We start from the raw sequence: 16429 nt of genomic DNA on the forward strand, positions 1-16429 counted from the left end.
ATTGAAAAGTCCTGAGCGGCTTCAATTCAATTCTCAACAAAAGGATTAGAGAAAAAATACAGACTAAGATGTATTTTAAAACAGACTGCAGGGACTTTGACTGGCTTTTTATCTGAATTCTGCAATAGAGATTGTTGAGGACAGTAACTCTTTCGAATTCTCTTGACAAAATATAAAATACTCAGCATCTTATTGAAGCATTTCCAGATCTCTATGATCCTGACACAGATTCTCAAAGAAAAGAAGGTACAAGAGAAGAGTTCCTCATGTTTAACAGATTATTGCAATTACCACAAAAAGGTAAGGATTTCTGACCACAAAGTATTCCAATCTGAATCTAGACAGAAAAGGTACTCAGCTAGTTGGGGGATTTCAAGACAAATTTACACAATTAAGATTTTAAGTATTTATTTATAGTCAAAAGGTTTTATCCAGTAATATATAACTTTATCCAGTAATATTGTTTACTCTTTACCATAAGTAGACAAATAATAAAAAAAAACACTAAAGCCTTTAGAAATATAGTTAAATTTTATTTTTGTTTCCAGTGAAAATTAAAATAGGTTTCTTACAATTCCCTTCACTATTTCAGCTCTTGAATCAGCTGGTGCTCGTCAGGGCCCACCTCTTCTTCTTCATTCAAGTCTTCTTTTGCTTTTGCATCTGTCACCTCAGGGTGACTGCAGGCAGCATCCTTAGCTGAGAGCTTTTTCATTTTGATGTTTGGCAGTTTCCTCAGATCACCATCCCATTCTCTTAAAGAGAAAAAATAGGTAATGAAAACCAATTACCAATAGACAGGAAGGAATGGCAGAGTTAATTCACATTTCCTCAGAAGATGCTAACTCAAGTGAGGCTGCTTTTCTAACTTATCCTCTGTCCCACTATGGTATGAATAAGCACCAAAGATTTCACCTGATTTTGTACACTACAGAAGATGTAATTTCTCTATGAAGAAATAAGTACTTTCAGATGTGATATTCTGAAACAAATATATATATACTTTATTCCCACAGACTTATTGTACCCTCATTTACTTTTGGCCACCTGCTTTTAGGTTTGTCTTACTCAACTTGCAGTCTGGTAAGCAACAGAAAAACACGTCAGAAGAGTTTCTTCATCTGGATGTTTGATTTGCATATGTGACATCACATGTATGTAAGTCCCTTGTGTTTTATGGTAAATGTTAACATGCTGTATGACTAACTTCAAGAGAACACAAAGGGTTAGTAAGCATTAGTTCACATGGTGAGTGTATTATTTCAAAGAGCTGCATTAAGGAGAACAGGTTGTTTTAAACAGAAGTCAAAGCCAGTACTCACTTAATAGAATGCTTTCTTGATTATAGTAAGTGCACTTCATGGATAATTTTTCTCAAGGGCAAAGACAATATTTGCCAATTATAAGATATGTTTTTCCTTTAACAAAGCAATACAACAACAATTCTATCTGATGTCCCTGTTTAAGAAGTCAATTGCATATTTATAAATACAGCAGTCTCTCTTTGGAATTTCTGGCTTTATTCCAACATCCTGTAAGTACGACTTCTGGCTACATACCATCCCTGCAAGTTGGTGATACAGCATTACTTGCAAAATAAGCATTCCTAAGCTGGTTTTGTTTTCTTCCTTTAAACTATTTCACTTGATAGAGCTGTCAGCAAAAATGCTCACTCAATCTACTACCAGGACATACCAACATGCTGGCCCAGATGAGCCAGCAGCAAGTTTCACAGCTCCCAGATCTTTTAACTGAATGCAAGTTGTAAATTCATTTAAGATTTTCAACTCATATATACACACATACCAACACTACTGTAAACAGCTGAAGTCAGAATTTTAGGTAAAATATTATCTAAGATTGAGAAAAAAAGTTATGTAAGTTATGGATATGGCATTCTAACTGTCGAATCTAAATCTTCCAATGTTTTAGTTAATAACTGGCACAGGTGTTCAGCTTGTAACAACTAAGAAATGCCAAAATAGCAGTGCCATACCTACTCTGCTTTTTCAAATTACAAATACCTTTGCAGTTTTGCCTATGTTCCTTTTTTTTTTTGAAAAAAGACATACAACAGGTGAACTTCAGAAACACTATTTTGCATAAACAGATTATCAGTGATAAGAAAAAACATACCTGAAAAATTTAAGATGCTTTCTGTTCATAATGTCTGGAATTTCTAATAGGAAAGAAATTAAATTCTATTAGATATGTTAAATTAATCAAGTGAGTCTCGTTTCAAAGGAATAAATGTGAGCTAAATGGCCTCTAACCAAAATGGCTACATACCTCCTTTTCACTGCAACCAAACTGCTCTAAAAGAAACCACTATACATATATAAACATAAAATAAATATAAATAATAATACAAATAAAACAATAATACATACATATCTATATTACCTTTGCTAGTAAAAAGGAAGGCAAATATTTTGTATTGAGACCTGCGGAACAGACCATTTTGCTTTTTTCCTTCCAGAATAGCCAAAGTCTTCCTAAAATAGTGTAATTTATAAATTTAGGCAGATTTTTACATTGGATGCCAAAGCTGCTTTGCCATTCTGTGTTATTCTTTTCTTGGTCAGTCCTGCAGTGTTACAAGCAGCCTGTGTTTAACATCACCACTAATTTATGGAGATTTATACCTTAGGAGCCTTGACACCTTCCCACAGTATAAAACACCTCATTACTGTCTATGAACTGTACAGATTCCACAGCCAACAGGCTCTAAACAAGACAGATGTTTTCTACCTCTGTAACATTAAATCCACTTTATTTTAGCTCTTAAAATTGTGACATTTCAGCAACTTTTATATTGTCCTTGAACAAAGAATTCTGGTTTTGTTCATCTATCAATTTCCTCAAGTTTTACAGGACTAAATAAAATCATGCTATCAATGAAGGATTATGGATGATTTTGCTACTATAAAACATAGGATGATGATACCTGTACCATTTATCTTTGTAGCCAGACAATCCTTACTATTCAGAAAACTATTCCTTCCTTTCACAACTGGTTATGAAGTTACCAACTGAAGAACAATAATATATGCAAAATGTTTTGATAACAATTACAGTGATTTCTGCAGACTCTCCTCAGTAAACAGATGAGGTGATACTGCTCACAGCTGAGCAAGGCAAGGCAAAGAAACATTTACCTAATGCTTTTTTGGTCTGTTGATTCCTTGGTTCCATGCCACAATCCATGCCAACTATCCATGCCACATTAGGTCCATCCTTCCCAATAAAGCTTTGAAACAAAGCCATGGTTGCTCTTACTTTCTTTGCAGTCCCTTGAACTGCATTCATGGAAGCACAGTGCCAAAGGCTGGAACATCCCAGCTCCCACAAGAGAAAGCAGTTCTTCCCTTCTCCCAGGTATTTTACAAAGAGCAATTAGTGCTACTCCATTTGCCCCTAGTAGTGCATGTGGTGATGTCAACAGCGAGTTTGGCAGATAATGTTTATATCATCAGATATAATGCTTATACCATCAGATAATGTTTATCTATCCAGGGCTCACCAACATAATGAGAATACAAGCACTCTGAGAGAATATTCTGTGACAAACCAAGATTTGTCACTGGCATATTTATTGCTTTGGCAGTGGCAACATTTTTAATACAGTTACATATGTGTTTACAATATGTTACACAATAAAAACTACCGAGTTGCAAGATTAAGAATAGAATTTGTGTGTAGAAATAAAGTAATTATATACTGCACAGTAACTGATTTTCTAAATTATGCTGGATTAGTAACACTTGCCTAACTCAGCTGCATCTCCTTAGCATGCAACACTGCCATGTTTTTTGCTGCTGCTTGTGAACTCCTTCATTTGCGTTAAAATGTTAAGTCATAGGAGCATGTTTTTCTGAACTAAAGACTGAAAAAAATGTAAGAGAAATATGGAACAAGAATCAGTGGCACAGAAATGAAGACAGTATTTTGGGGAGTAGATTGTCTGGCATTTCTAAGACAAAGTAGTCAACAATTTATAGATTTTAGGAAAAGAGCAGTGAAAGATGTAAACATAAGCAAACATTTTTTAATGTTTCTGACCCTTTCAGGTAGTTTTTCTTTCTTTTGTGGATGAACAAACAGCCTTTTAAAAAGAAGGAAACTGTAGATGCTCTTTAAGCAAAAAATTACTTAGTTACACAATAATGATCACTACAGAAAATAGTAGCTACTGTATAGTACAGAAGTTACATTAGCAGATATGTAGAAATGATACAGCTTTCATCTGAATCAAATTGATTTCCCTGTAGTGTGAAGCCTCCAGAACTAATTAATAAAACTAGTGTATTTAGTTTTAAAAGCCACTTTCCCCCAATATTAGTATTATGTATCTGAGAGAACATGCTAGGTAATTAGAAGCAATTATCAAAAATAGATGATGTTCACATTAAATAATTATCACGCTTTTCCACTGAAAGCATACTGACTCTGGGTTACAAATAAATAAATATCTAGCATTGCCTTTCAATAGCTTTGCTATAAACATGTAAAACCAGATTAAACAGAAAACCCAAATACACAAAAATGAAAACAAGAGGAAGATAACTGCAGTAAAACTATTGTAGATATATTTAAGGACTAAGGACAAGGAGCTGCTAAACATCAACAACATCACTGATGTTCCCTGTATAGCTACTGTTTGTTTAAAAAAAGGCTGAAATTTACAATATTTCGGGACGTCTGCCACTTTTGTAAACAAATGCTTGCATTTTGTAAAGGATTAGTTTTTCATTTACATATATCCTTGACAGGACAAGAGGAAATGTCCTCAAGCTACACCCAGGGAAGATGTTGGACATCAGGACAGATGTTTATTCACTTAAAGGGTGTTAAGCATTGGAATGAGCTGCCCAAGGAAGTGATGGAGGAATCAGCAACCCGGGAAGTGTTCAATAGATGACTGGATGTGGCACTTAGTGCTATAGTCTAGTTGGCGTGGTGGTGTTTGGTCAAAGGTTGGATTTAATGATCTTGGAAGTCTTTTCCAACCTAATTTATTCTATGATATAAACAGACTGCATCAAATTTTAGTAGATTTTCCCAAATGAAAAAAATACATACTATGCAGTCTCTTCATAGCAAATGCACATGCATACAAGAAATAACTGAGTTCAAGAACAGGGGACAAAAAAACCCAACAAATCTAAGTCAGTTATAAAAGCTCCACTCAATAAAGCTTCTAGGATTAATAATGAGCTAGAGGCATAAAAGCACTGTTTCCAGCTGATTTCCATTTATGCCCAATCTCTAATTACAGTATTTAGTTGCTATAGTACTTAGCAGCAACTATTTTCTCTGAATGAACACTGTCCTAGACAGAGAGCAAAACCTGCAGCAGCTGTGATAACAAATAACGAATGATTTGAAAGTGTATTTAATATGTGAAGTTGCACTGTGCTCTCTGAATGCTTTACTTACTAATTCTATAATAACTCAAATTTTGCCTACAATATTTCTAGCTTCTTCATTATTTTTATGTTTTGCTTGTGCATTTGACATCTTTTTCTCTAGCCTTACTGCCTTTTTCTTTCAGCTTTCCATAAAGCACTAAGGAAAAAAAGAACTAAAATTTAAAAGCAAAAAATAAAAATAATACATTCTACAATTAAGCTGTTTGATTACAATCACAGAATCAATATTCCTATTACTTTTTCCCCCTCCTTCTAAGACATCAAAGATGATGCATGAAGTCATATAGATATTCTTAAATTCCTCTGCTGGCCACACTGGCAAAATTTTTAAGTTATTAATTTTCTTGGTTTGTGCAGTACATATCAGGGTGTGCTGATTTTGGCTGGGGTAGAGTTCATTTTCTTCACACTAGTTAGTACAGGGTTGTATTTTGGATTAGCTGGAAATGGTGTTGATGAAAACAGGATGTTTTCATTATTACTGAGCTGGGCTCGCACAGATAAGACCCTTTCTGCTCCTCACCCCAGCCCACCAGTGAGGAGGCTGAGGGTGCACAAGGAACTGGGAGGGAACACAGCTGGGACAGCTGACCAGGGAATATGACACATAATATTGTGTCATATTCCTGCTGTGCTTTGAATCCTAACTACAGAATAACGTAGATTTTTTATGTTTTACACAACATATTTTACTACTAGAAGGACCAATCATCCAGTCATGTCTGGATAATACTTTAACACTAAAGCCAAGTTCACCACTCAGCTTCAACATGCATATTATTGGTTAAAGCAAAATACAAACATTTCACTGCTTATTTTGACTATCCCCAAACAACTCTGCTTTTTGAACTTTCATTATCTCTTTGTCTTTCTTCCTTATTTCACCAAACTATTGCTGCTTCCCTTCAGCCTAGTTTCAGCCACTAAATGAGGGTCCAACCAGCTGCTGTACAGAATTCAAGGCAAGTGCATTGAAAACTCACTTTAGTTTGGAAAATAGGTTATATATGCCTGCACTGAAAAGGCAGTACTAGCGAAGATGCAAAAAGAAAGGCAAAAGTAGAATGTATGAGTCAGATCTCCACCATCTTTTCTTCACTATGGCCCTCATCCCAGGTAAAAGAGAATAAGGACAATGCCTAGAAAGTTTGCTTAGATTCTGGCCTTGTGAGCAGGTGTGAGGACTGAATTATTTCTAATACTTTTACCTACCTATTCCATAGCCCTCATAGAGTTGTCTTTCACGTTCTATTGTCTGCTTGATGACAGTTTCCCGTGAACCATGCTGTCTTCCTTGTCTGCCTTTAATACTGTTTTGTAATTCAATCTGCTCCAATTCAGCATTGAATCGACACATATAACTGAAATAAATAAAATGCATAAAAGGTAGATGCAGTCATACCAAAAAATTGCAGAACAGAATTACTCTGATAAATTATTTTACTAATTGGATTTATTTTCTAATTTATTTTCTTTATTTATTGGAGACGCAAGGAGTAAGGAATATGAAATCTGCGTGTTCAGGTGGCACAAAATAACCCAACAAGAAAATGCATGTGATTACACTGCCCAAATCTTTTAAGGTCCTCCACACACTACAAAACTAGGGATAAATTTCAATCATTTAAAATAAAACTACTTACTTGAATAATTCTAGTATGACTATATATGTCTATCAATATTTGTCACTGGAAACAGAATCAACTACTTGATATTATAATTTACAATATATAAAAATCCTCCTCTGAGTCATCATCACATTATTTTTAAAGACAAGTCAAGCTTTTTAATCTTGTTTTTAACAGCAGTCTTACTTTTCAATTAGTTCACCAGCTTCCTTCTTTGTGTACTCGATTTTACTGGGATCAAGGTGACTTTGAAACCATTGCAGTTTTTCTCCTACAAGAATAAACTTAATATTAATGGTTACACCACCACTGTAGCATCAATACATATTAAAGTTTCTCAAAGTTTCTAATTGTGCCCCCCATTTTTCAAGATTTTGAATGGCATCACAGACTCTGATACTGTGGGTACCAGGTATGAAGGCAGCTGTAACAGAAACATTTTCACATAATTTCAGATTTATTTTATACCTCCCTTACAGGGAAAAAAAAAAAAAAAAAGCTAGGCTTTGTTTTACTAGAAATTAATTAAAATATCACTATATCAATTATTTAGGAAGGAAACTTAGGGGGAAAAAAACAACACAATGGCTTGAGTAAAAGTTCGGATCATCAAATCTGTTTTTAAACAGGTTAAATTGAAAAGCTGCAGGATCAATCATATGGAAAAGTATCTCAGATTGTGTCTCAAAGTTTTGAATTTACTTGCACAATGTGTCTTTAGACACACAATGTGTCTTTTAAGCTATAAATATCATCTTCTTTTACAAGCAATTATAAAAAGCTTGGAGGCCAAAAAAATATGTGTACAGATGTACAAAATACTCATTTGGTCTATATTTCTCTGCTGTTGTGTACACTCATAAAAGATTAGCTATACTCATCCCCAAATTCAATCCTGTATATATTAAGTGGACGTCAGGTATTTCAGTGTTTCAACCCAGTCTATTTGAAGATTGGAGAATCAGATTATAGAAAAAGAAGCTCTAACTGGACATCTAAAAAGTTGGTGAAACTTAGAATCTCTACTAAGAAACTGAATACTGTACTCAGTAACAGAAGTTTCTGCTTACCAATAATACTTAAACGCAAAGCTTTGTCAGTCTTCAACCTAGCAGAGAAAAAATAGATGTGTTAGCCGGGACTGAGGACTATATAAACAACAACCTTAATTTTATTCTCAAAAAGTTGGGGTTTTTTTCAGTCACAATGAAAGTCAAGGTATAATTTCAAACAGAAATATTTGACAAATTCCAAATAATGTAAAACTCTTTCTGTTTCAGCTAGCAGTAAAACTACTAGCTGAAATTTGTCCAGTTTACCTATTAAGCTAAAAAGTTTTTTGAAAGAAAAAAAGATGGAACATTTTTCTCAGAGTGCAACAAAAGTAATTATACCGAAGAGCCGCATTGTCACAATTTTCTTACATATTTCTGATATTCTTCTGGTATGTTTAATGAGTTGGGAGATTACACTGCATTGCATTCTTGCAAATCAAGCATGCAATGTGAAAAATACCATTCTGTTACCTTAAAACTTGTAATAATTAAACCTTGTCCTTAGCAAACAGTAAGTTAATATGTTAAGATACCAAAACTAACAACTTAATTAAACAAGATGGAAAAAAACCCAACTCTGTCTCTCACAGTACTTGAATCACAAGTCCATTTGAATCTTTGGCAGGATACTGAAAAGCCTTCTGTACTCTATGGGATGTGGATACACAGTTCTATTTGGGATTAATTTTCATCCTTATTAGGATTTCTCAAAAAAAAGAAATTCTCTATCAGGAAATCCCATGTTTTATGCTCTTTTGTCCTCAAGGTGTCAGATTCCATCTGCATCAAAGGATGTTGCAATGTTCTGTTGTTTCCAGAAAGGAAAACAAGACATTCTTGGGCTAAGTGTGAAATTTGTCACCAGAAAAAATATCCTAGCCATGAATATTCAGTGTATATATTCAATGACCTCTGATAAATGGACTTTTGATTATTATTATTAAATAGGAAAATTAGTAATAGATTAAGTAAGTCATAAAGGCTATAATTGACAGAGAATAAATAATGCTAAAATTCATCACAGTTCAAAGCTATTGTGCTCCTTTTATAAAATTCCTTTTACTCTGTAAAATTTAATGAGCATTTTAGAGCTAACTGAAGTAACTCAGAGCACAGAAATCTATCACCTACCACAAAAACTGGGATCAACAGATAAACCCTTCCTTTCCAGAGACAAACACACTTGTGTCACTTGTCCACAAACCTATATTATTAAATAACAACTAGATTTTTCAAGACATATTTCATCCTCTGAAGACTGTCTAAAAGCCACGTACAAGCAAATGCACAGCATGTGTGAACTGCTAAGAATTCCACTAACACATCAAAGAAATTTTTACTTCTATGGATACCCCAGCATGTGTAGAAGAAGCTATCAATAAAACCTGGGCAGGCTTTTATCTTCAGAGGATTTACAGCAGAGAGCTTTGGACGGTTACAGCATCCAGAAAAGGACACATACTTCCCTCAGTGGAACTCCACATCAGCAATCCCTGCTGGGAACCCTACAAGGCAACACTGCCAGACAAGCCTGTCTGCAAAGCTTTTCCATGGAGAAAATGACAATGACATCTAGGAAAGCTGCCCGAACAGGATAATTTCTCACATCTACATTCTGAAACATCACAAACTGCCACTTGCTCCTGCTAGGGCCATAAAACATTTATTTATCAAAGCAGCGAAGTACAGAACCACAATTTTCTTCTGGATGAAAAACCTTCAATCTCCTAGTACACACAACTAACTGCAGTATGAGAAATAATGAATGATAGGCTCAGATGTTGCCTTATTGTACTTTTTATAAAAACCTCACCTCAGTGACTGCTAGAAGACAATAGCATTAGCAGGGAGGCTAATCAAATCAGGTGAGTCAAAGAAACTTCCTCTCCTCCCCTTCCACACAATGAGTAATAGCTTTTGTACAGGGAAGGAGAGAGTAAGACCAGGGACACAATCTTGTGGCAGGCTGTTGTTTCTTGATGATTTTCTTCTTCACCCGCCTTCCAGAAATCCTCTGCTTAGGCAACGATTATTAATAAGAATGATTAGTAGTTTTCTTGATGTCTACTTTAAAGGTTTTTTTATTTACTTTAATAGTAAATTCTACATGTTCCTTCAGCAGCTTTTTATCTCAGATTTTGTATTCAACTGTTCTACTCTAAATACTAACAATGAGTATTTCCCAACTCAGATAACAAACTCAGTACTTTTCCCCAATAATATCCACACATACAAAGGCCATCTATAGCTCTGAAAATTGAAGATAGGCTTTTCAAAATAAATAATTTTAAAAGCTAACAGTTTTTTACTTCCTCATGAAGAATCTGCAAGAGCATGTCACAAAGCATCACTGCTGCAATCAATGCAAGGAGAAGCAGAGTGGGTCAAGAAGGATTAGGAGGCTAGACAGGGGAAAACCTCAGAAAAAGCACACACAGAGTTCTACCAGGAGACATTTTACAGTTGCTTACCCCTAAGGTCGCTTCACACCCCATCACTGTAACACCTCCTTAGATATTATCTCAGAGCATGTCAGTATTAGACTGGCTTATCTGTAATAAAAATGCACTGACTCCTAAGAAGTTTATCGTGCATGCACAATAAAAAGGGTCTATTTTGACTCAGGAGGGAAAATTACAGAAAAAAAGCACAGCTAGATTAGCTTCAGCTACCAGAACCAGATAGGTATTTCTGCAGTTGCAGGAAAACATGACTGGTTTTAGTACATCACTACTAAAGAAATTTCATTAATTTTCCACTATGGTCAGATTTCCTAAAGTGTAGAAAAGTCAGTGTTCTACTACTGCCAGTGAAGCAGCTATGGCTGTCTCATAAAAACATCCATGTAATTATTTAACAGAGCAAACAAGCTGCCTAAAGGAATAAGAACTCACATGTAGATTAAGAGAGAATAAATTGGTAGTAATACACTGGAAGTTGTTGCTGCTCATTAGACCTTGAAGAGAATTGAGAGGAGATGGATGCAGGCAAGAAAAAGGTGTAATTGAAGTGAACAAGATGATTTAAAATTGTAGCCAATTTTCTAAAAGCAATTGGTCTGTCTCCTCTTATTATGCTTAAGATTGGTCTTTTGTTGTGCAGTCACAGTTTCTGGACAGTAAACTTATAACTACTGTCATATTTCATTATGAATGCTTGCAGTGAAGAGTGGACAATGGAGCCCATAAAAGACTTCTGCGACTTAATGCAGAACTTCTCCTTCCTTTTTCCCAGTGCTGCATTTTAAATATTGAAATTCCTTGTGGATAATGTCTACCCTTTTTTACTATCTAGTTTGGGCAAAAGATACTGCAATATGCATCTCATAACTTCATGTAATTGTCCTTTCTGTCTAACATAAACAGGAACATTCACAGTAGTTATTTCCTTCCCTCCATCCTATAGGAAAGTGAATAAGCAAATAGAAGCCTAAACTGTCTCCAGTCAGGAATTCTGTCTCCAGACAAGCACCAAAGGAAAAAAAAACAAAACTCAACCAAACCAAAACAATTAAAACAAAATAAACAAACCACACAAACCCAAAAACACTCACTGATACTTCTGTATAACATATTCTCATCCTCCAGTAACATACCATTCAAGGGTTTCCTACATTCTATACCTTTGTGTTAAATAGTAATCAACAGATAAAATGTATGTATGTTCAAAAAGTATTACTGCATAAATTTAGCCAGCCACAACTAAAGCACCCTCTGGCAAGGTGCTTAATAAAAACAGTACATATGACCTCTATGGACTTCCTACATCCACTGAATACTTTTTTCCATTCTGCAGAAGTGCACTAGCCTGTACAGAGAAACTACCCCCTTTACTCAGACCTAGTGAACTCCTAGATAATTCCATTTCTAGTTTTGTGTCCTATTCATACTTCAGACAACTTACTTCTACACAATAACAAGCATGGTCAAAAAAATGCTGGATTTGTAGACAGGACTAAGGAACAAAATTCTGTAGAGATTACAAGGCAGCTTCTATTTACCACCAAATGATGTACTAACCTTCCACCAGAGAAGAGGGCTGTCATTCAATAGAAGCAATTTGGAAAATTGTTTAAAGACATTTAATAGACCTGCAGAAGCAATGCAGAAGAACAAAACTGGTGTGAGCTATTTCTTTTTCCCGAGAGTGTAGGAGTGGAAAGTTTTCCTCCATTCACAGCATCAGAAATTTGTCTTGTCTTTTTCAGAGCTATGCAAAATGAATCCAAGCTTCACCATTACTGAAAGCTAAGTCATTACAATAAAAAGTTCAACACATATTTAATTTCCAATATTTAAAAAAAATACTGAGAATTTACCAAATTGATAGTTTAGATAATAGAGATTAAAAGAAATTGGAACCCTTAACAACTCTTTTAAAAACACTAAGGGGAAAAAAAAAAAAAACCAACATTATTCATGTCTTTCAAATGAAATTGCTCTTCAAGCCAAGACAATAGAGGAAATAAAATGGAGAATTGGAGGATGCTTTTCATGCAATTGATTTACAACCACAACAAAAGTGATCTACAAAGTACAGAATGTTAGTTAACTGTTCAGGCCCCAGAAGTGTAAGATGTATAAATCTTATTTTTAAGATATAAAGAAACAAAATCTAAGATAATTTTGCTATCACAATATGCTGTGGATAGTCAGAATTGACACACTATTCTTGGTGGAATGGTATCCCTATGCAAAATGAAAGGTTACATCTTTTACAATCAGCCTAGATTGAAATAGCAAGGATAGTGCTTCTTCAAAAACATCAGCGACCAACAGAAAACTAAGGCTAATGTAGGCCTCCTGCTGAATTGAGGAGGACCCTGGCACCAGAGGACAGAGAAGGCAGAAATACCAAACATCTTCTTTGCATGGGCCTTCACTGCCAAGAGCAGCCCTCAGGAATCTCTGACCAGGGTTAAGGAATGTTAGAAGGGACGACTTTCCCTTGGCAAAGGAGGATTGGGTTAGAGAACACCCAGGCCAACTTGACATCCACAAAGCCATAGGCCCTGAGGGATGCATCTATGAGTGCCAAGGAAGCTGGCAGACACCATGGTTAAACCACTCATGATTATCTCTGAAAGGTTGTCGAGATGAGGAGAGGAGCCTGAGGACTGGAAGAGAACAAATGTCACCCTGGTCTTCCAAGATGGCAAGAAGGAGAACCCAGGGAACTGCTGGCCAGTCAGCCCCACCTAAATCAGTGCAAAGGCAATGGAGCACCTCATTCTGGAAACCATCTCCACCCACATGCACAACAAGGAGGTGATCAGGAATAGCAGCATGAATTTACTAAAGATAAGTCATGTCTGACCAACCTGATTGGCTTCTATGATGAAACAACTGCCTGAATGGATGAGGGAAAAGCAGTGGATATTGTCTCACTTTCAGCAGGGCCTTTCAACTTTTTGCTGTTGCAAGAGGAAGAAAAAATAGCACTCCAAGAAGAAACATCAGCACTGGTGTCCATATCAGTGTAACTCTAACCACAGAAGACTGTCACTAAAAGCTTTGAGTGTGCCATGTCATAACGAATAATCAGTAAGTACTGCTCCCTCACTAAGTTTTCTTGTGCATGTTTTTCTGTATGGTGAAGTCACAAATGCAAGCACTGTGAATCAAGTAAGATTAAGTCATCTTTTGTGATTAAGAGCTGTGAGCAGTTGTTATGACACCAGGTGAGAGAGCTAGGGGACAAAGTGGTCAATTTAGCAGTAGGAAAATAATTTGCAATAAAAATGTACTATCAATAGTCGGAGAGCACAGAAAAGATATCAAACATCAGGGAAAACCTCTTGTACATTAAGAAACTGCCCAATCAACACATCCTGCTTGTGAATTCTTGCAGCAGCCCTGCTGGAGGCTACATGACCCCACTGTGGCAGCAAAGGCCCCTCTTCTAGTGAAAGCAACAGTGCAACTGCTGTGGATAAGGCTGTACATCAATCCCAACAATAAACCTGCACAGTGTCTGGACCAGGAGTTTCCAATTTAACACCTTCAGGCAAATGAGTATTTGGGCTCAGCTCACACGGTCCATCCAGACACTAGAGTTTATACTGCATTATATCGTTTATATAGTGCTATACTTTACCTAGATGGAAAATGCATTAAGCTAGCTTTAGTAATTTCCTAAATAAATATATTTATGAATAAAAATGAGCAACCTGAGACAATGTAATTCAAAGGCCAGTCTTCACCAGCTGTCTTTTCCCTCTGTGGGAAGGGGAAGTAAAACTTAAAAGCAGAAAAACAAGCTTGCCATGGAACAGCACAAAACCACCAGAGAGAAATTAACTGTACAGTTTGATTCAGAAGTCTGTCTTCTGCAGGAAGGTTTCTGGGTTTTCTTTTCTATTAACTCAGCGTTTTAGCAGAAGCAGCTAGACCCTAAGCAGGATTCTTACTGAACTTGAAGTAGTCAAACTAGGTGACTCACTTCTATGTGAAATCACCAGCATTGTGCTATTCAGATTATCAAAGGCAAGAAATCTGACTTGTAAGGACAACATGCAAAGTAAAGCAGCAGAACTACACACTCTGTATAACCTGATTTAATGCATGTAAACCTGTCACTTCACATGGCCCAGCAAAAATATTGTTATACAGGCCTTTCTGTTTTCTTGTGGTTGTATCAGCATAACAGTCCATGTCCACTACCACAAATGAAAAGTATAAATTGTGATGTTATTCTTTGATCTGAGAGATCAAAACCGAGGTTTTGCAGTCAACTTACTTTTCTTTCTTTTCCTGTTTGTGTACTTCCCTTGCAAGCTGTGCAGCTTTTCTGCTGTAGGGATGGATAACTTTTTTCTCTTGCTTCCCTCCTTGAGGTTTTCGTAACTTTGGCTGAAAAGACATCAAAGATACTATGTACTAACAAGGCTGAGTAAAACATGAAAGGGAAGACAGAAGTACACACCATGGTAAAGACTGGTAAAGGTCATGCACTGATAGCTAAGAAAGCCCTTACCTTTCAGTAACATGTTATTAATTTCACTCACTTCAAAAACAACAGTACTTGAAGCTATTACATGCTGTAACAAAACCACTGGAGTACAGGAAATGCTGTAAGAAATCTTACATAGTGACTACTGTCAGAATATCTACTTCGTAGAACTCCACAGCTAGGAAACTAATATTAGCTCTCAGTACCTCTGCAGAAAAATGTCCCCATTCGAGCTTCTATGTGGGTTTCTGACAAGAGCCTCATGTAATTTGAACAATGCAATAAAAGCGATTTTCTTGTTCCTCCCCAGAGATCACTGGAATACTTCACACCAGGGAGCAGCCAGAGGCTTTACTGCTCTACCCCTCCATACTGCACAGAGAAGGAATACCACTCACGAATATCCAAAGCACGGTAATACTACTCTGAGTTATGCTACCTTCTGCTAAGAAAATGTCTGAAGAGAACTGAATGCTTTATGAAGTAATATGTTATTTAACTGCGCCTAAAAGAAACACCTTAAAGCAGGGTTTCTTTCCTGCATCATAACAAATGGCCATCAGTAAACGGACACTATAGTACATCCAATTCTCTGTCAATTCTAAGCACTGATGCCATAACATCAGTGCTTAGCGCTGCGAAAAAAGCGATGGTGTCAAAGACGCAGCTGTTCTGACACCTCGGGGAATCTCGGGCGGCGGCACTCCCCGCTGCTCCACAGGCGGACCGCGCTGCCCCCGCCGCCGGGAGGGCCGCGAACCCCCGGGGAGGAAATGCAGCAGTTTTTATGTGCAAGCTCGGCTCGCCGCCGGTATCGGCCCACAGGGCCCTGCGCTCGCCTCTCCAGGGACGCGGTGGGGCCGCTCCCGGAGGGAATGAAGGGGCCGGGAGCACCGTGTGAGCAGCCACCGCCGTCCCCCGAAGCGCAGGCTGCGGGAGCCACACCCGCACCCCTACTCCTGTCCCTGTCCCTGTCCCCGTCCCCATTCCCGTCCCCATTCCCGGCCCGGCACACGCACCATGGCGAGCAGTCTCCTTCCGGCGCCGCGGTGCAGCCGCCTCAGCGCTCCGGGCGCGCGCGCGGCCGGCGGGCGGGCGGGCCGGGCTCGCAGCTGCGGCGCGGCCGGAATGAAACCTGATCAGGGGCCGCGTAGTGTCACGGCAGCGGCTGAGGTGATTGCTCTGGTAGCTGAAATTAATGGGGCTGCTGCCGCCCGTGAGCTTGAGGTAAAAGGAGTAGAAGTAGTCCACGAACCCGGTGATCATTGTGGTGGAGAAATTCCACACCTGGTGCCCATGCAAAGAAGGAGCCTTGCTGAGCTGAAAAAAACGGAACAAAGAAAAAGGCGACATCCTGTGTGAG

The 16429-nt window shown here is 37.5% G+C and overlaps 1 protein-coding gene across 2 annotated transcripts; it reads right to left on the reverse strand.

The window, feature by feature from the left end:
• Window positions 1–512: 512 nt before the first annotated feature.
• On the reverse strand, window positions 513–16227 carry TMA16 (translation machinery associated 16 homolog). 2 transcript variants are annotated; one of them, XM_002199037.6, is made up of 7 exons: window positions 16086–16227; window positions 14854–14966; window positions 8131–8168; window positions 7247–7331; window positions 6645–6793; window positions 2137–2179; window positions 513–755 (listed from the first exon to the last, which is right to left on the reverse strand). In XM_002199037.6, the coding sequence occupies exons 1-7, from the start codon at window positions 16086–16088 to the stop codon at window positions 584–586; spliced, it is 603 nt and encodes a 200-aa protein (XP_002199073.1). In that variant the 5' UTR covers window positions 16089–16227; the 3' UTR covers window positions 513–583. The 2 variants fall into 2 exon arrangements, with proteins under 2 accessions (XP_002199073.1, XP_030127291.1); XM_030271431.4 differs by lacking the exon at window positions 16086–16227 and adding an exon at window positions 12135–12205.
• Window positions 16228–16429: the final 202 nt, after the last annotated feature.

Source organism: Taeniopygia guttata, chromosome 4, assembly GCF_048771995.1.
Source record: "Taeniopygia guttata chromosome 4, bTaeGut7.mat, whole genome shotgun sequence".
Taxonomy (NCBI): Eukaryota; Metazoa; Chordata; class Aves; order Passeriformes; family Estrildidae; genus Taeniopygia; species Taeniopygia guttata.